This window comes from Sardina pilchardus, chromosome 13 (assembly GCF_963854185.1).
Source record: "Sardina pilchardus chromosome 13, fSarPil1.1, whole genome shotgun sequence".
Lineage (NCBI taxonomy): Eukaryota > Metazoa > Chordata > Actinopteri > Clupeiformes > Clupeidae > Sardina > Sardina pilchardus.
The window spans coordinates 31,612,887-31,633,252 of NC_085006.1; the positions used below are offsets into that span (position 1 = coordinate 31,612,887).

The 20,366-nt window shown below is 43.1% G+C and overlaps 2 protein-coding genes across 4 annotated transcripts; one reads left to right on the plus strand and one right to left on the minus strand.

The window, feature by feature from the left end:
* Window positions 1-1,709: 1,709 nt before the first annotated feature.
* On the minus strand, window positions 1,710-8,519 carry psma6l (proteasome 20S subunit alpha 6, like). The gene is made up of 7 exons (XM_062552306.1): window positions 8,278-8,519; window positions 7,872-7,966; window positions 6,127-6,208; window positions 5,435-5,590; window positions 4,776-4,954; window positions 3,700-3,794; window positions 1,710-2,283 (listed from the first exon to the last, which is right to left on the minus strand). The coding sequence occupies exons 1-7, from the start codon at window positions 8,351-8,353 to the stop codon at window positions 2,226-2,228; spliced, it is 741 nt and encodes a 246-aa protein (XP_062408290.1). The 5' UTR covers window positions 8,354-8,519; the 3' UTR covers window positions 1,710-2,225.
* Window positions 8,520-8,542: 23 nt separating this feature from the next.
* LOC134099432 (inositol-tetrakisphosphate 1-kinase-like) lies at window positions 8,543-18,311 on the plus strand. 3 transcript variants are annotated; one of them, XM_062552303.1, is made up of 10 exons: window positions 8,543-8,942; window positions 9,035-9,059; window positions 10,309-10,431; window positions 10,572-10,689; window positions 11,737-11,835; window positions 12,357-12,397; window positions 13,131-13,296; window positions 15,620-15,687; window positions 16,452-16,614; window positions 17,032-18,311. In XM_062552303.1, the coding sequence occupies exons 1-10, from the start codon at window positions 8,761-8,763 to the stop codon at window positions 17,190-17,192; spliced, it is 1,146 nt and encodes a 381-aa protein (XP_062408287.1). In that variant the 5' UTR covers window positions 8,543-8,760; the 3' UTR covers window positions 17,193-18,311. The 3 variants fall into 3 exon arrangements, with proteins under 3 accessions (XP_062408287.1, XP_062408288.1, XP_062408289.1); XM_062552304.1 differs by having other exon boundaries at window positions 8,829-8,938; XM_062552305.1 differs by having other exon boundaries at window positions 8,841-8,942; window positions 10,313-10,431.
* The last annotated feature ends 2,055 nt before the right edge of the window (window positions 18,312-20,366 follow it).

Here is a 20,366-nt window from a genome sequence, read left to right on the forward strand (position 1 = left end):
AGCAGTGAATGGGTTGCACAGGCCTATCTATGCTGATGCTGAATGAGAATCTGGGCAAATCGTCTTGACGTCAAGGTGATCTTGTCTGGGTGCCAGATCCAGACCGAAACCGCTGATGAAGGGAGGACAGAAGATTTGAGCACAACACCTGTCGTCATAACGTGCGGAACATCACGTCTGGCAGAGTTGGCAAATATATAATCGTAGCCTAACCCTCCCCTGTATATATATAAAAAACAATATTTAAAAAAATATATAGGCCTATACAAATATTTCCATTAGCCATAAACTGATACCTTACAAGTACACGAGTAGCCTGCACATCGCCTGCAGGTTACTTATTGATAGTAAAAATAAACATTTCCTCAGCTTTGTGTTTTACAATGCTTTAGGACATGTTCTAAGCCACAGGGATGTGAGCCAGGGGAACAGAAAGCGTTCATTTCTCGGCTAATAGAATTAATTTGTTCTGCTTAATTGGCTGGCGGACGGCGATTAGCCCGCGGGCGTGATCTGCCCCGCGGGACCGAGAGGTCTCCGCAGTAACCCCTCGCGCTCAAACAATGCTCCCACTGGACCCGCATGAAAGTGTGTCTTTTGAGGCATATGTTAGCATTTAAAAGTAACAAAACGTGTAGGCCTTGTGGGCAAATTGGGCTGCAAAGTTGCAATGAAATATGTCAGCATTTAAAAAGGCCTCTTGGTAGGCCTAGAGTCCCTTTGAAATGTACTTATTATAACAAGCTATTGCAGTAACCCTTAAAAACAACAACAACAACAACAACAAAAAACGCAATAACATTATTCATTGTATGGGCTATAGGCCTACTAAACATTGCGTGCCATCTCTGATTCCTCAATATGATTGATGTGGTGATTAGATTGCAACCTATATTTTTATGATACATCATTTGAAAATTACACATAGCTATAGATGATTGAAAAGCACGAAAGTACTTCGCATGGTCGCCCCATCCCATTTTTTTTAGATAAATAAATAAGACTGGCCTACAAGAGGCAGTGAATAGCCTACTTTTGACACTATTTTATGCGTATATTGTCATGTTGGCCTATAAACTACCAGCCAATCTGTGCATCAGTGAGACCCCTGGAAAACAAAGAGATTAAAACTGTGTCATCTCTTGATTGTTTATATGCCCGTGCGTACATGCGTCATTGAGATGAATATGAACAAGACCTCCACAACAACAATAATCTAAATGCCAAATGCATATTTTTAATAAGCATTAGTGATGACTGGGCAACGTGTGATCAGCACAATGTTAGCAACATACCACAGCACCAGATTAGCGAAAACAATATATCTAACTGTGTATGTTGGTATCTGGCAAATGTCTATGTTTTGCGAGGTAGCGGTATTCCACCGAAAATAAATGCAGTGTAGGCCTATCTAGACCGAGTGGCAGCCTTCACAGATGGGCAATGTCTCAAAAACTACAATGACTCAACATCGCCATCTTGTGGTTGATTAGTTTAACTTCAGCAATGTGTGTCAACATACTGTATCACAGTTAACAACATTGTGTTGAATCTAACCTCAAGTGCATTACAATCATACTTCACATTGATGCATCATGCTGTGTGTCGTGCTAATATTCACAGTGAGGCATTTAACACTGTGCTAGTTGGTGGCAAGAAATAAATAAAGAGGAAACATTATTATCCTGATAAAATACAAAGGGACTACATTTCCTTTTGATATTTTATTGAAAAGCACTGCAGTTTGGTGAAATGGCCATGTTAATCTGGGGCTGTGACAAGACAAGGCATTTGCTGGTGACAAACGATCATCTGTTCAATATAAACCAACCTGAACAGGGACAAGGACATGCCATCCACACCAAGTGTGTGTTATTACAGTAATAAGCAGAACAGACATAGAGCATAACCCCCCCTCTCCCTCTCCCTCACCGTGCTCATCCTGTCTGCAACTAAAGGTAACATAGTTGTACTAAAACACCCTGTGTGTGTGTGTGTGTGTGTGTGTGTGTGTGTGTGTGAGAAAGAGAGTGTGTGTGTCTGTCTGTCTGCATGTGTTTGAGTGAGTGAGTATGTGTGTCTGTCTGTGTGTGTTTGAGTGAGTGAGTGACTGTGTGTGTGTGTGTGTGTGTGTGTGTGTGTGTGTGTGTGTTTCTGCCCCGATGCGTCTCCAGCCGTGTCCAGCCCGTGAGCTGGTCCAGTGTGTAGTGTGTGTGAGGGTCAGCTCATTCTCTGTCTGCGATGGCGCTCAGATGAGTCTCAATCTCCGCCTCAGTGAGCGTCCTGCAGAGGAGTCACAAAATGGATGCTGACGTTTGTTCTGATTTATTTACGCAGTAGCATCTTTAATAATGAGAACTGAGAAAGAGAGATAAGCTGGGCTACTGGGTCACTGTCACAGATATATCACAAAAGCAAGAAAATGACAAACAAAAGGACATTTTCCACAGGGCTCAATAAAAAGAATGTCATGTCAGCAACACTGCTTTTAACTCCCATTTCATATTTAAAAAAAAAAAAAAAAAAAACTGCTGAAGACTGAACTCCCACAGAAAAGTTGGGCTGCTAAAAGCATGTGTTGCGGACATTACATTCTTTTTATTGAAGCTAGTTCCATTTGCCCTGCACCTGCCAAGAGGTGGGACGTGCACACAGCAACTCCTTTTGATTTTTGATGACAGGACTCCCATCCATTTGCACTGAAACCCTGTCCATGCTCTCCCATGTGTTTCAGACACTTCATGAGGAACCCAGTGACTCATCACCGTCTAGCAGACAGAATTGTGTACTTTATTCCACAAGGTGGGTTAATCAATATCAAGATCTTGTTTATCAATATCTTGAACAAAGATTTTTTTCTGCCTTAAGTTATCGGATACTTTTCTAAATCAAATTTAGTCCCCTGAAGTAGTTTGGTTGAACCAAGACGAATTGGAGAGCACATCTAAAATTTGCTCTACACACCCATCTGAACTTCCCATTTCAGCTGATTTCGGAATCACCAAGGAGACCAATCACAACTGCTTATCTGGCATGGGGCAGGCTTTATATATGATGACAGACAGCGGGATACACTTATTGTAGCAGTGCTGTTCAACATATATACTGTATGATACTGACATGTATTTTCTTTGGAATTGAGGGAAAAACTGCATCTAGAACCATGAAAAAGACAGATGTGTTTGCTGTACTTCTCTAATTGGGTAATAACTGAAGGCAGCAACTGAAATCGAACTGCACTGCTGGATTTTCAAGCCCCTTGGGATTCGGAAGTGAGCAAAGTGTTCCAAGTCACACCACTGAGATTTGAGAATTGGTCTGGGCTCAGCCAGCCCAGTTATCCCTTAAAAAAAAATCACTATATGGCCCCAGCTGTGGCGCAACTGGCTGGGGCACCTACAGTACACCATACGCTGGCGACCCGGGTTCGATTTCCGCCCCGTGGTCCTTTTCGTATCCCACCCCTGCTCTCTCTCCCATTCACTTCCTGTCATTCTCCACTATCTCTATCATTAAAAGCATAAAAAGCCAAATCAAACAATCTTTCAAAATTTTCGAAACCTTAAAACCATACCTGTGAATTTTACACCTTGTGTATGATACAGTTCATTTGTCATACCTGCAATTGTTACACATTGTGTATGATAGAGTTCATTTGTCTCTTTGGTGTGCGGTGATGTCCAATCATATATCTTGTACCTGAACTTAGGAATCTCTTTAGTCACCACACCGACTTCTAGCTCAGTAGACTTGAAGTCCATGGCGAGGATTGAGGACAAACAGGATATGGCCATCTGAGGGAGAGAGAGAGAGAAAGAGAAAGGAAGAGAGAGGGAGAGAGATAAAAAGGAAAGAGAGAAAGAAAAGAAAGGATGTGTGGAATCAGAGCTGGACAACTACGCAGTACGTAGAGAAGCAGGGATATTCTGTATGGCTCCAATGGTGTGTGTGTAGCATTGGCTATCGAGCATCATTTGACAAAAAAATGCCTTTGCTGCGTTGTGCATGAGTATTCAATGAGTATCTCATAAATAAAAAGTAACAAATAGCAACATAAAAGGTCTAAATACTATCCTCTAATGCCTTAAGCACAACATTCAGACATGTAGAAGATATCTCTCTCCCTTATTCTGTGTGGAGCACCTATTAGACATGTAGAAGATATCTCTCTCCCTTATTCTATGTGTGGAGCACAACACACAGACATGTAGAAGATATCTTTCTCCCTTATTCTATGTGTGGAGCACAACATTCAGACATGTAGAAGATATCTTTCTCCCTTATTCTATGTGTGGAGCACCTATTAGACATGTAGAAGATATATCTCTCCCTTATTCTATGTGTGGAGCACAACACACAGACATGTAGAAGATATCTCTCTCCCTTATTCTATGTGTGGAGCACCTACTGTATTGCAGCACTAAGATGTCCTGTACAACGCTGTACCCTGATTGGTCCTATAGGGTTAAGTCGCTTTGGAGAAAAGCATCAGCTAAATAACTAAGTGTCTCTCTCTCACACACACACACACACACAGTCCTCACCTCCACACTCCTCCCCACTCTCACACACACACACACACACACACACACACACTCTCACACACACAGTCCTCACCTCCACACTCCTCTCCTCTCTCTCTCTCTCTCTCACACACACACACACACAGTCCTCACCTCTACTCTCCTCTCCTCTCACACACACACACACACACACACACACACACACTCTCACACACACACACACACACACACACACACACACACAGTCGTCACCTCCACGCTCCTCTCGTAGGTGAGCTCGGGCCTCTTCTTGAGCTTCTTCTCCAGGTAGCTGTTGGCCTCCTGCTGCTTGGCCCCCACCCCCGTGGCCCTGAAGCCACAGTAGTAGCCGGCCGGGTCGCACTTGTACAGCACCGGGCCCTTCTGGGGATCCATGGCAACCAGGATCATACCTGGACACATGGGACAACAGGAAGTGGACGGGGATTCAGATCTCCATGGCGACAGAGGGAGTTGTGAGGTGGAAGTGAGAGATTTTGAGGAAGGTGGGATGAGATGAGATGAAATGAGTTGAGATGGGAGGAGGAGGAGGAGGAGGAGGGGGGGGGGAGGAGGAGGAGGATTCCCTTAATTCATTTCCCATTGTCAACCAACTAAGTTGGTAACACTGTACAGGGCCGTGGTCATGGTAACACTGTAAAGAGCTGTGGTCATGGTAACGCAGTAAAGGGCTGCGGTCATGGTAACGCAGTAAAGAGCCATGGTCATGGCAACGCTGTAAAGGGCCGTGGTCATGGTAACACAGTAAAGAGCCGTGGTCATAGTAACGCTGTAAAGGGCCGTGGTCATGGTAACACTGTAAAGAGCCGTGGTCATGGTAACGCTGTAAAGGGCCGTGGTCATGGTAACACAGTAAAGAGCAGGCGACTCACAGCATCCCAGCGGCCTCATCTCGGCATTCTGCGTGTAGACCTGCGATATGTCCGCCAGACGCCGACACAACATGTCCGCCGTGATGTCATAGCCAAACTTGTACTTCCACTCCCCTGCCTCCACTCGCGCTCGGTGCACCTGCGAGCGACTGTCCGCTAGAGGGGACACACAACCAGAGAGTGTGTGAGTGTGTGTTGTCCGCTAGAGGGGACACACAAGCAGAGAGTGTGTGAGTGTGTGTTGTCCGCTAGAGGGGACACACAACCAGAGAGTGTGTGAGTGTGTGTTGTCCACTAGAGGGGACACACAACCAGAGAGTGTGTGAGTGTGTGTTGTCCACTAGAGGGGACACACAACCAGAGAGTGTGTGAGTGTGTGTTGTCCACTAGAGGGGACACACAACCAGAGAGTGTGTGAGTGTGTTGTCCGTTAGAGGGGACACACAACCAGAGAGTGTGAGAGTGTGTTGTGAGAGACACAACCAGAGAGTGTGAGAGTGTGTTGTGAGAGACACAACCAGAGAGAGTGAGAGTGTGAGAGAGTGTTGTGATGTGTGTGTGTGTGTGTGTGTGTGTGTGTGCATGTGTATGTTCATATGTTTGTGCCACTACATTAAAGAAATAGGTCTGCCAGTAATTCTTTTGAAATGTAACCAACCAGACAGTTAAACAGATGAGACGCAGAAACTCACCAAAGTGCCCAGTCATGACACAGCCTATGCGGGGGGTGAGAGGGAACAGGTTGGTCACTGTGGATGGGTCCAGGAGCTTGTCCTGCGGAGAGACACAAACATTATACATTTGGGGGGTGCTGTGGCGCAACAGACTATACAGCGCTCAAGCCATGAACGGGTCCGAGTGCCCACGGGACTCAGGTTCGAGTCTGACCTGCGGTCATTTCCTGATCCCACCCCATCTCTCTCTCCCACTTGCTTCCTGTCTCACTCTTCACTGTCCTATGAAAAAAGGTAAAAAAGCCCCGAAAATATATGTAAAAAAATATAAATAAATAAATAATATACATTTATATAATCAATATCAAGTTTATATCAAGTCTGCCAAAGCACTCCAACTTTGCATATGGTCATTTACATGTAAGTAACCTTCGTTTCTCACACTGGCCATAATTTAACTCTCTCTTTCAATGCACACAATTCAAAAGAATACAAAATAATGTTTGGTTGTTGTTTCCAGTAAATATTAAAACATACGGTAGCTCTGGGTACCCTTCACCGGTAAGATTTAAACATTCAAACAAAAGATTCAGTTTTTGCAACAGTTTTTGCAGTGGTTCTAAAATTCCATGTTGAATCCCACGAACTCAGATATTCTTTAGAATGTTCATTTTTCCAACGTTCTCAATACGGTGTGACAGTAGGCTACCTGCAGCAGGGCTAGAATATGCATGCATACATATGGGAATTTGAATGATTATTGCCAGCAAGCTTTGAAATAAAAGTGAAAACAACACTGCGAAAGCTAAAAATCAGCGAAAATACTCTAGTGCACTTGAGCTGCTCCATGTTAGGATGCGAAGCTGTTCCACCTCAGCTGCTGCCTGCTGCCTTGGGACACTTGAGAAACAGACTCAGTAGCCCAGCAGAGGATGACGAGTCTGTTAGAGCCAGATGGGTATGATAAGTCAGGCTCAGACACACGCTGTATTACTGTAAAGTGCCGTCTGTGAGCACTTTTCTTCACAAGGTCCTATAGCTGTCTGTTCAGTTTGTGTATTTGTGCGTGTGAATGTGTGTGTGTGTGTGTGTGTGTGTGTGTGTCTGTGTGTGTGTGTGTGTGTGTGTGTGTGTGTGTGTATGTGTGTGTGTGTGTGTGTGTGTGTGTATGTGCTCAAAATAACTAATACTCATACTCAGACCTAGCTCTGTGAATGGGATCAGAGCAAACTCAGGCCAAGCCATGTGCTATTCCAGCCAATACATTTTGCTGCAGGAACACAGAGGGGACATGGGTACTTTGGCACATCACCACACCAGAATCATGCTTCATGAGTGTACGGTACGCTGATGTAGGCTCAATGTAAAGTCTAATGTTGAGAGAATGTGTCCCAGGTCTGACAGGGCCTTATCCCAGACTCAATCAGCTCAGTGACTGCATGTCAAACTACAGGCAGTAGCTTTTTTTGTCTTTCCTAATAATTACACGTTGTCCATACTCACAGCAAACGCCACATATATCACATAATTCTGAACATCCATTTTGCAAACCATCTCAAGCCCCTCCTTGAATTCCCCTTAATTGGTGATCAATGAAGTATCTTTCAATCTAGTCTTGTCAGACGCCTAATTATGGTGAGCTTAAACTCCATAGACATTGAAAGTGTGAACATTGGTGAGGTGAGACACTGATACCAATATCTAAGAGTCGTATTATGTCGAATGAGGGGACACACTTCCAACGCTCAGGTGAAGCATCTTACCGGCACTTTCTTCTGCGTGACTACGACGGCACAGTCCTTGCCTCGGATCCCCACTGACGTCAGACCACTCTGTGCGATAGCTTTGAAGGCATATTCTGTGCAGAATGGCAAGACAAATATTAAAATACAAAAGAGTACACAAAGTCAGCGCCCAATATAAGAGGATAATGGAGGAATCCAACGTGAATCGTCAAACTAGGCCGGATGTACGCATGGGACATACAGTAGGCTACACATGACAACAAACTAGGTCTGCTCAGGTCCAATGCAACTTCTGCAAGGTGATTAAGTGGACCCCCAAGTATTTAAATTGTGCTGATGTTTACGATCAACAAGTCAATGCATTGGATGTGCCCATACATAACCCATTTTGCTAAGAGTTTCAACGAGTGAGTGATAACCTTACCGACTTGGTAAAGACGGCCCTCTGGTGAGAATATTGTAATATGACGATCAAACCCAGCATTCGAGCCCCGAGACATCTCTGTGCGTTAGCCTAAGAAATAACTAATTATGTGTAAACCGTTTACAGTTTGTCATATCAAGTAGATATTCACGTTAGCAGGTCTAGCTAGTCCACGACACCGAGCAGGCTGAACAATGATACAGCTTTTCAATCAACTTCCCGGAGTTATATACCTTTTGCTTTCTCTTTCTATTCGCGAGGAACGATGGGATTCTTTTTTTTATTCAACAGGGAAGCTGTAGTTCTTGATCTTCGGACACCTTGTAGGCGAAATCAAATGATATGAAACAGAAAAACAAAAGGACCTTTTTGGCACTTTAACGAACATTTCGTTATTTATTTATTTTGTTACCAGACTACATTTTATTTCGACTACAATTGATGGATTTGACGAGGTATTCAGTGTAGCCTAATGACAGCGGTATGTCTCCACCTGCAAGAGACCCACCTCCGTCTCAACCCTTTCTGCTGTGTTACTCCGGAGCTCACCCCAGCTTTGAGCACGAGCCAAGAGGAAACCAAATGGCAAGCCGTCGGGTTGGATTCTGCTTAAGTGACAAGAAAAGAAAACGTATGAATTTGTCAGCGTTTGCGGACCTCTGTGCGTAAGTCTCACAGACCACTGTAACATTATTACCGCTGTCTTCATTTAAATAAACTGTCTTGTGATACGATTATTCTCTGCGCTACTTTACAGGGGTCGTGGCATTGACGTGGTCGAGGTGAGTTCAGCTATTTGTATGATAAGTGAGATTTCTGCTGTACATTTTACCGAAAAGAACTTCGAGAGAGGAATCTGATAGTAGGCTTGCCTCCTGTGCGAAGTGTTTTTTTTTTTCGAAACAAGTTTTACTCGTTTGTTTGGGACAATGCAGATTGCATCATGTTAAAGTTTTGGAGTTATAATGAGTTTAAATATCTCGTATTTGTGCACCAACTTAAACCGACACAAACCCTTGGGCTTCTCTCCTGTCTGTAGCAGATGACTTTACATTCATGGCAGCCAGTTCTGTCACTGCCACCTGTAACCACCTGTTTCTCTCACAATAGCTGGCAGGTGGCAGGTGCCCATTGTAGGCTTTGTGATCTCATACATACAGGTCTCTGTGGGTCTGACTTCACTGGTAGGCCCATGTTGCTGAATTGGTCTTTTTGCCAGAGAAGAAATGTCCTCAATAGCCTCAGCGGGCGACTCTGAAATAGGGACGTGTTAATTACAACACAGTCACTTCCTCAGAGGTGTTGTGTTGTCACTCTCTGGTCTGGTGGGGTTGTATTTCATCAGGTTTGTTCATTGGAAGAATACACTGTCGTCTAAATCATGGAAGTGTATAGGGCAAGTAGACTCAGCATCAGCTCTGACACAGCAGACGATGGAACGCTAAGATGATTCCAAGGACCCTGTACTCACAAAGGGGCCCGTAGAAAGGTTCCATCAGATCTGTCGAGTCACCGCCCGTGCTGCCTTGATGCCAGCCTATGTGTGACTGGACTGATGGAGCGCTATGCTGCTTTGATGCCAGCCTCTGTGTGACTAATAGAGCGCTGTGCTGCCTTGATGGCAGCCTCTGTGTGACTAATAGAGCGCTATGCTGCCTTGATGGCAGCCTCTGTGTGACTGATGGACCGCTGTGTGGCACAACAAAGCTTTGTTGTTGTTAGTTGTTTCCCTTTTTTGTCTGCTGTTAGCTGTAGCTGTCACATGACGTGCTTGCACAAGCAGCTCATGGCACAGAAATTGAATTAGTCAGGAAAGCCAGAACCCATAAAATAATCCGTCTTCCCTCACAGATAGACCTCAGCCAGCCACTGGCATCCCAAGGGCCCTTAATAATCCGTCTTCCCTCACAGATAGACCTCTGCCGGCCACTGGCATCCCAAGGGCCCTTAATAATCCGTCTTCCCTCACAGATAGACCTCTGCCGGCCACTGGCATCCCAAGGGCCCTTAATAATCCGTCTTCCCTCACAGATAGACCTCAGCCGGCCACTGCCATCCCAAGGGCCCTTCAGTGTCATCGTGCACAAACTCTCTGATGTCATCGTGGAGGCTGAACATGACAGCCAATCGGAACAACTCCTCAGCAATTTCCAGGTGACACATTAGATTCTAGAATGTAATTGAGCTAAATGTAGGCTACACTGATCAGCTGCTCTTTGAAAAGTTGATTCTGATGATGTTCTGATGATGTGACGAATGCTGTCCATGTGGTTGCGTTGTTGTTTCTATGTCAGAGTTACATCTCAGCACATCCTGAGACAGTACTTGTGGACCCACTGCCAGCCATGACCCAGCTGCTGGACCGCTTCACTTCCTATCGCATCATCAGCCAGTTACAGAGCACACTGGAAGGTCTGTACGACTCAGAGTACCGTCATTTCCGGACTATAAACCACGGCTTTTTTCCTATTCTTTAAACCCTGCGGCTTATACCACAGTGCGGCTAATCTGTGTGTTTTTACAGCTAACAACCACTGGGGGGGGGCTTCTCAACCTATGGATATTACAGGTTATGGTCTAACACTTGCGGCTTATAGTCCAGTGTGGCTTGTATATGTACACATTTGTGTTTTTCCCCTAAATTTTGCTGGTGCGGCTTATATTCAGGTGTGCCTTATATTCCGGAAATTACGGTATACTCTTAGAAAAAAGGTACTATATAGAACCAAAACTGGTTCTATTGCATATGGAACCCCCAAGGGTTCTTTAAAGCCAGTGTGGTTCTAGATAGCACCCCAAGAGCCCTATATAGTGTGTAGTGTTACCTCTATTTGTGACCATTCAAAGCGAAATCAGTCGCTTTGCTCACAACGTTATTTTGAGAAAATCCACAATAAACAAACTTCCGGGTTAAAATGTTGAATTTCACGTTTTCGCGTAATTCGACAGTATACAGCCTACAGTTTCATATTGTGAACTAATTTCACGGAAAAACATACCTCTTGACTGTTAAACCCGGCGAAGATTCAACACATTTGCAGTCATTCCCATTGTCCACGCTGCTTAGAAAGGTGATTTCTCTTCTGGCATATTGTGACAGGAGAACCATGTCAACTTTGGAACTTTTGGATCTTAGCGATAGTTTGTAATACCCTCGATATACATATCGTTGGAAAGCTTAGTTTATGGCGGTTCACGTGAACACAATAACTTTATTTTGTAAATTTTACCGAAATGACTGGTTTCGCTTTGCAGGGTCACATTTGTCCCTAAATCAAACAGTTTGCGAAAAGTGTTATTGTCAGCTCTGAATGAAACCGAGTAAAAGTCAACAGTGTGCGGTAGATGATCCTTTTTATTGCTATTTAAATGTTCCTGCAATCTACCTGCCCCTAATCAGGCTGTGCGCGGTACCGGAGTGATTTGGAATACTTAACGCTGTATTTCTCCATCCTGTAGGAAGAAGCATCTGCTGCCCTCCTTACCTGGAGATCAACACCAGGGACCCGTCCGTGATACAGGCTGCTGTGCGGAGCAGACAGCTCAGCTACCCTCTGAGTCAGTCAAAGACACACACAAGCTCTATGTCCCAGTCTGAAAAACCTGCTTTTAAGATTATGGTTATGGCGGTTTGCTATTTTTGTCCAAAGCAACTAAAACAACAGTGTAATATGAACACTGGATTCGTTGAAAATAACAGATGAAAAGCCTACAATAAGCATAATTGTGTGAGATTATTTTGAGTTTTTCTGTAAGAGAATTAATTAATGAGGTACAGCAGGTGATGTTTATTTTATAAGTCTTCAAGAGCCAGCTAAACACTACAGGCGAGACAGCTACAGTACGTTGAGTGATTGAGAATATGTCGACAGTGTTTCCCATTCTAGGGTTAAATGACCCTCTTTGTCCTTAAAATAGATTACCGCAGATTTTCTTGCGAATCATTTCCTATGTACTCCAGTGTGGAGAGACGCAGCCAGTCACGGCTTCAGGGGCACACGCGGAAGTGAACGTGTTATTTTTCTAACTATCAGTGCTGTAATCATTTACACTTTTTTTTCCCCTCTCAAACTTTGCAGTCTGCAAGACCAGAGTAGCTCATGGATCCCGTTCCCATGAGGTAGGTTGTACTGAGTGTTTTGAGAGACTTTCTTTACCCTTGTTCCATGTAGTAGCCCAGTATATTGGTCTCTTTAGCTACAGTTTTGTCCAAGTATTTGGGACACTTTATAGTGTTTTCCTTTGTCCCTGTAGTCCAGTATATTGGTCTCTTTAGCTACAGTTTTGTCCAAGTATTTGGGACACTTTATAGTGTTTTCCTTTGTCCCTGTAGTCCAGTATATTGGTCTCTTTAGCTACAGTTTTGTCCAAGTATTTGGGACACTTTATAGTGTTTTCCTTTGTCCCTGTAGTCCAGTATATTGCTCTCTTTAGCTACAGTGTCAGACTTCCTTACTAAAAGTACCAGACCACTACAAGTTCTAGACCTTTCTCTGCTCAACACATTGTAAAGTCTTGAGTCTTGAATTATAACGATAATAACATGACAATAATAACATAATTAAACAATAATAACAATAAACATATACATTGTTAAATAACATATATATATTGTTGTAACAATAATAACTATACATATATTACACACACATACACACACACACACACACACACACACACACACACACACACACACACATATATATATATATATAAAATATATATGTATATATATAAACAATATTTAAACAAATATATAAGATATAATCAGATATATGAAAACAAGCTAGCTCCAAACAGATACAGTATATCTATTTGGGGGTCATGGCCTGCTTGTGTGTTATGTCCTGTAGATGTCTCTGATCTTCAGTGAGGCTGGGCTGTGTGACGTCCACCCCCCCTGTGTCCTCCAAAGCTTTGTGAACCATGGAGCAGTGCTGCACAAGGTGTTTGTGGTGGGAGACGACCACTTCACTGTGGAGAGACCGTCTCTCAAGAACTTCCCCCCTGGGCCCTGTGGTCAGTACTCCCCCTAGTGGACACTAGGCAACACTGCTCACTCATGACATGTCCCTTTAGGATCTTTGGTGGTGATGCACTTTTACACCCCCTGAGGCAAGGCTCCGTGTGAAGCCTTTACAGTGAATGGTTTATAGTAAGGACTAAATCAGACTTCTCCAGGGTTGAAGTATTTACGAGGTTTGATGGTTCCTTGGGAGCAAGTGTTATGGTGATGGTAATAGTTATCAGATTATGCAGACACTTTCGTCCAAAGCAACATCAGGCTCGGCGTCAGGGGGGGCCATAGGGGTGCAGGCCCCCCCAAACAAGTCTCTGTGCCCCCCCAAACAGAGTGCTCTGTAGTAGATATTTTGCAGTACCCCCCCCCCCCCCCGACAGGTGCCCCCCCCGTCGATGCTCATAGCCCCCCACTCGTTGCTCTCTGGCTCCGAGGCTACAATAATTAAATTAACAGTGAACAATTTAAAAGGTTGGCCAGGCTACATTAGGAAGAGTATAGCAATAATAAACAATGTCAATTCAAACAATAACCTAATGAAAATAAACAATGAAAATAAGGAGAATAGCAAATGAACAGTAAGAGAATAGCAAATAAACAGTAAACTACATGAGGCAAGGCTAAGTGTTCTAGCTGAGCTAGTTAATACACACAAAGCCATGGTGATCTCTGCCTGAACATGTGAATAGAATCATTAACGAATGTCTACAGACGTATGGACTTATCTACAGTGGTGGACGAAGTACATTGATTATGTACTTAAGTGAAAGTATAGATACCTTGTGTCAAATATTACTTGAGTAAAAGTGAAAGTACCCACTTTGAATTTTCACTTAAGTAGAAGTATAAAAGTATTTGCCTTCACATGTACTTAAGTATTACAAGTAAAAGTACTTCAATGAATTATGGTTCTAATGGCTTAATAATTATAATTTATCCTTTTCACATCAAAGCTCCTGCTAAATCAGCTTATATAAGGTGAAATACTAATGCCACTCTTCAAATAGTTTCTTACATTTGTCTATTTGCTTAGAAGCTATCTACAGTGGGGAGAACATGTATTTGATACCATGCTAAAGTTGCCTAAAAAGAGAAATATAAAATCATCATTTGACAATTGATCTTAATGCCTTAATTAAAAAAATTAGTAAAAATCAAACTGCAAACAAACAGATTGCCATGGTGCTTTTTCCAGTAGGCCTATTAGCCTGTTTAATGCTCATTGAGCTCAATGCAAATCAAACAGGCTAATAGGCCTATACTGGAAAAAGCACCATGCCAATCTCTAGCTGTGGTGAAGGGTATGATGACGTGGGGCTATTTTAATTACAACGGCCAAGGGAACTTTATCAGGATGCATTTATCCTGGATCCATGAAATAGCTGTCCTTTAAAAATAAAAATCTACCTGCCCCTGTGTTAAATTCCCATAGGGTTACATAGGGGGTCAAACACTTCCTTCCCCCTAGCATTTATTAAGAACATTTATTTATTTACGATACATTATTCAATCACAAAGAGAATTGGTGTCCATAATGTGACTCATTATGATAATAATGACAAAGTAATTTTGTTGTAGAAAATACATTTGTTAAGAACTATGATGCTGTTTGATTCATTTATAAATGGTACACTGTCACTTTAAGACTCTTGCCGGCTCCACTCAGTGGCTGCCTTTTATAAAGCGGAGATATCAGTTATCAATGCACTCTCTCCCTTTCATGCACGCTCACACGTTCCCTATTACGTTATGAGTAACGTTATGAGTAACAAACATGCACATTAGATTTGCTGCAATAGAGATTTCAAAGAGTAGGCTTTCATCTCTATGTAACATTGATATTGACATTGTAAATGTACACGTTCTCTAAGAAGAGTGTTAGTTTGCAGGAATGTTAACCACAACGTCGTTGCTGGAAGTAAAAAATAAATAAATAAAAAAAAAAATAGCGAAAAGCCAATGATAGCCTAAGTGCGTGGCGGGCCAGATCTAAACTAATGCATGCTCGGTGGGCCGCACTGAAGTGCGTGCAGGACGCAGTTTGGACACGTGATTCGTTTTGCCAAAATGGAACGAGAGGGTTTTCATAAACGTAACGGAGTAAAAGTACGAGTTTTCACTTAAAAATGTAGTGAAGTCAAAGTACAAAGTCTCACCAAATATAAATACTTAAGTAAAGTACAGATACATCAATATGCTACTTAAGTATTGTAACGAATTACATGTACTTCGTTACTGTCCACCACTGCTTATCTAGAGCTGAATTGAAAGCACTGAGATCTGGTTTTTAAAAATCCTTTTTATGTCCTCACTCCTCCTCAGACAGGTCGACCATTTTCTTCAACAGCCACGACGTCTCTAAGCCAGAGTCTTCCTCCCATCTTACAGCGGTGAGTGTGACCCAACAGCTGGGTTTTCATCATATTGTATTACACACAACTTGGGTCAGTGTGACCCAGCCGTTGGGTTTTCATCTCATTATATTCCACACAACCAGGCTAGTGTGACTCCTCTGAAGCCTCCATTATGTTTGACATGTGTCGTGAACGCAGCCGCGTCAGGTGATGCTGACTGAGTTGACATGTGTTGTGAACGCGCCCGTGTCAGGTAATGCTGACTGAGACCGGTGGCACGACACAAGCGCTCTGGACTGGAGTTTGAGCGTGATGTGCAAATTGAAAAATAAATAACAATGTTGAGTGTTGTATTAGTGCCCTTACAGAGAAGCCTATTTATGGTTGTTAATGGGATGTGGGTATCCAAACGTCCAGGCAAGCACGTCATATGGCAGCTGTGGGTGGTAGCCAACAAAAACAAAGAGGCACAAAAACACTCCGGGCCCGAGTTTGGCGGAAATATAGAAGCTACGCCAGCAAAACAGTGAAACAAAAACCACTCAGCCTGATCTCAAAACAGCCAATTCTCATTTCTCTCAGACGCCTTTTGTGATCATTTATGCGTTTAGCCTCCAGCTGTCAAAAAGACATGGCACGCACGGCATGGCACGTGCCCGTGGAGGTCTTACGACATGCCCAGACCTGCATAGCTAATCACCCTCTACTGATGCCCAGACCTGCATAGCTAATCAACCTCTACTGATGCCCAGACCTGCATAGCTAATCAACCTCTGCTCATCACTGTCTGCTCCTGGCAGCTGGACGACACCATGCCACGGCTGCCCGCTCCGAGTGACGACGCCATGGTGGCACTGGTGAGGCAGCTGCGGGCACAGCTCGGCATGTCGCTGTTCGGGGTCGACGTCATCGTGAACCTTCACACACACACACTCACCGTCATCGACATCAACATCTTCCCAGGTACAGTAGACGATGATGAGCTTGGCGTTGTTTCAAATGCTGTGGCCACATGTTCATGTTATTACTGTAGCTTGTTCATGTGTGATATTATGTGTTTAGCAGACAGTTTTGCCACTACTAAACATACAAAAATGTAATTATTAACACAGAAATAAAAATAAGTAGAAAAGTATAAGAATATAATTTACGACATTAACTGTTTATAGAGTCCAGGAAATGACTGTACACAATCGGCCTCGTTGAAGTATCATTCCAAAGACTCAGTGAACAAGCGCCAGTTTGTGTCTGTTTATAGCAGTGCACAGTGTCTACAGAAGCATGGCAAAGCTTGACTATTGAAGAAAACCCAAAGGTGGCAGAAAGTGACTTGACTCTGTTTGTTCTTTCTCTATGCTACCTCTCTCTCCTCTCTCTCAGGTTATGAGGGAGTCCCACAGTTCTTCTCTTCTCTCCTGAACTACATAGAGTCCATCATGGAGAAGCAGGAACCATCACAGCCAGCAGTGGCCCCTATCCTCAGTCCCCAGCCTACTCAGCGTAACGAGGAGCAACAACCAGCAGGGGGCGACAACTCCTGACCTGGTATATTATCCACGGTGGAAAACTACAACCACAGAGGGAAACAGTGGCGTGATGAAAACTGACACCACGGCGGTGATTTAACGCAAGAAAGTGCCAAGAGTTTGGGTAGCTGTGCAAGGCCACTGTTTACTTCAGTGCATTGACTGAGGAAGTGAGAATCCCAAGTGGGATGTGTGTTATTTACCGAGTGGAGGAGTGGAGGAGTGGAGGAGTAGAGGAGTGGAGGAGTCTTTAATGGGCCTAAATGGGCTAACATGTCTGATGGGACTCAGGAGAGGGCTTCTGGTGGTCTCGTTTACTTTCTCTCTGCTCCTGTTTGGGAATGTTTCTGGGAGTATATTTGGGTACTTAGGACTCCTGTTTGGGAATGTTTTTGGGAGTATATTTGGGTCATTAGGACTCATGTTTGGGAATGTTTCTGGAAGTGTATTTGTCATTAGGGAAGTTTTATATGTAGATATTTAGACAAAAGTGTGAATAGGTATGAGACAAACAAATCATATAAACCTTTTATGAATTCAAGTTATACTCTGTGCACTACTTTTTAAAATACTACATACAGATGAGAATGTATAGTAAACCATATAGACCTCGTGCTGTGAATGCGAACAGGTCAACAACACACACCATCGATGAGACTGTGATTTCCACTGTGCTTTTATTGACAGTCCATTTAGCGTAAGACACAACAGGCACAAATATTAACAGGCCCACCAGTGACCAGTGTAATCACTACACACAGCTCTATTCGTTTACCACAGGGCCGCCCTGGAACATGTATACTGTATGCTTCCACACACCACTCTTATTCCCTTTAGTTTAGAAGTGGACAATCAGCAGGACATTAACTGTTGTCTATAGGAGGTGTCTATAGGTGGTCATATAATTATATACATTATAATTGCTTTGTCATTCTCTGGACATAAATACATTCAATAGATTATACAAAGACACTGCATGTAAGATAAAAGTGGCATTTTCCCTTACCCTGCTATAAGATTATGAGTATAATTTAACAGAATAACTTGGATAAAATGATAAATACAAAAAGTTAATATATATTGAATGTACTTTATATTGACACTTGTTCAGAATAAAATAGTTTATTTTGCCTATTCTATTGCATATTTTCTCTGTTTACATTTTCAGTATCGCTTTTATAATTATTGCAAGCTTTAGGGATTTCCACTGCTCGGTAAGTGGAAAACCCAAAACAGTCAAATATTGAAGATGTTTGATTAATTTTATACATGTTCGATTTGAATTTCCCTACAGTCCTTTAAAAAGTGAAGGTGCTTTGCTTTGGCTGACTCATTTCAGTGTTGTAGTGATCGGAGAGATGAATAGGGGAAGTGTGGGTGTTAATAAGCACCCACATTTCAAAGAGCCGGGCGGATTTAAAAAACAAAATGGCTTCTTAATCTCAAACTAGTCATTGCTCTGGTCTCCCGTGGCTGGTAGTGTACGCAAGTGCAAACGTCGGAGAAGAAACCGCAGAGTCTCCACGGCAACACAAGTCAAGTGTCACTGGAACACGACGACGACAACAAACAGTGGCTTAAGCTCCACTTGAAAAACAAAAGAAAAGAAAGGACCAGAACAAGCTGTTTCTCCTTTGGTAGCCTTGGCATTACTGTCAGGTAAACTGCTCTCACGTAAAAAAAGATCTCCCCTCCATTTTTGCCCCTCTGTTATTAACAGTCTTTCTTGTGTTTGTCTAACAGTGTTTGAGCCAAATACGACACAGTTCTCAATGGACATTACAAGCTAACAGACGAAGCTAATACTACTCAGAGTGACACACTGCACTGCTCAGAGATAACAGTCATCGCAGCAGCTCCCCTGTTAACAAATCATATTCTGATTATCTGATTATTCCTTATTGAGAAACACTGACCGTCTGGAAAGAACTCAATCAGAGTTAAGTACATCACATGTTGAAGGTAAGTTCACTATTTACATCAAAAGTGCGGAAAGGGAACATGTGGGTATCATAGGCCTAACTACAGGATTGCTTGGGGTTTCCATATGTGCAAGTCAAGTACCATGATTTATAATATCTGAGATGAACGTACACTCCGTCTCTTTTGAGAGGACCTGTTGTACTGTGTTGTCAACCACTAGATTTGTACACACATCAACCCCATCAGAGGCCAGAACTACACAGACATAATGGGCAATGTTGACTAAGCTGGTGATTAAACTTTACATGAAGGTAGTATGTGTTGAAAAGAAGTGTAATTATCAGTGTATATGTCAATAAAGTGTGCAATGTCATGTGTCAGCCACAGGATCGATCATGTGTCTGCATACCTTTGAGCGTGCGTGTGTGTGTGTGTGTGTGTGTGTGTGTGTGTGTGTGTTCATGATCTTAGCCCAGTCGTAGTGCTCTCAGTTCTGCAGCCACTCTGCGTAGTTCAGTCTCAATCTCCAGTAGCTCCTGCAAACACACAACCATAACACTCTTACTACACATAAACACACACACAACCATAACACTCGTACTACACATAAACACACACACAACCATAACACTCTTACTACACATAAACACACACACAACCATAACACTCTTACTACACTTAAGCACACACACAACACACAAACACACAACCATAACACTCTTACTACACATAAACACACACACAACCATAACACTCTTACTACACTTAAACACACACACAACACACAAACACACAACCATAACACTCTTACTACACACAAACACACACAAAGACACAACCATAACACTCTTACTACACACAAACACACAAACCTAACCATCATGAATGCAGTCACAATCACTATTTATTCTTTATTTATGAATACCCAGACTGAACCCACAGAAATCAATTCACACAATCAGTAATGCATAATAAATTAAAGTGTTTTATAGGCGTTAAGGGACTCATTTCTGAACCATTTAATATCTCTCTCCTTCAATGGCTCTGTCAACAGTTTAGATAAAGCCCTGGAGGAAGGAGAGTGGGTTAGCCGTTAACTCACCTCATCCTCCTCTTCCTCATCTCCGATATCCTCTTCCTCATCCTCCTCCTCGTCGTCGGCCCCCTCGTCCCGGTCCTCGTCCTCGTCTTCGTAGCGCTCCCGGTCGAACTGCCGGGTGGCCTCATCACTGGCGTTCTCCATCACCCTCTTCTGTTGCGCCTCCT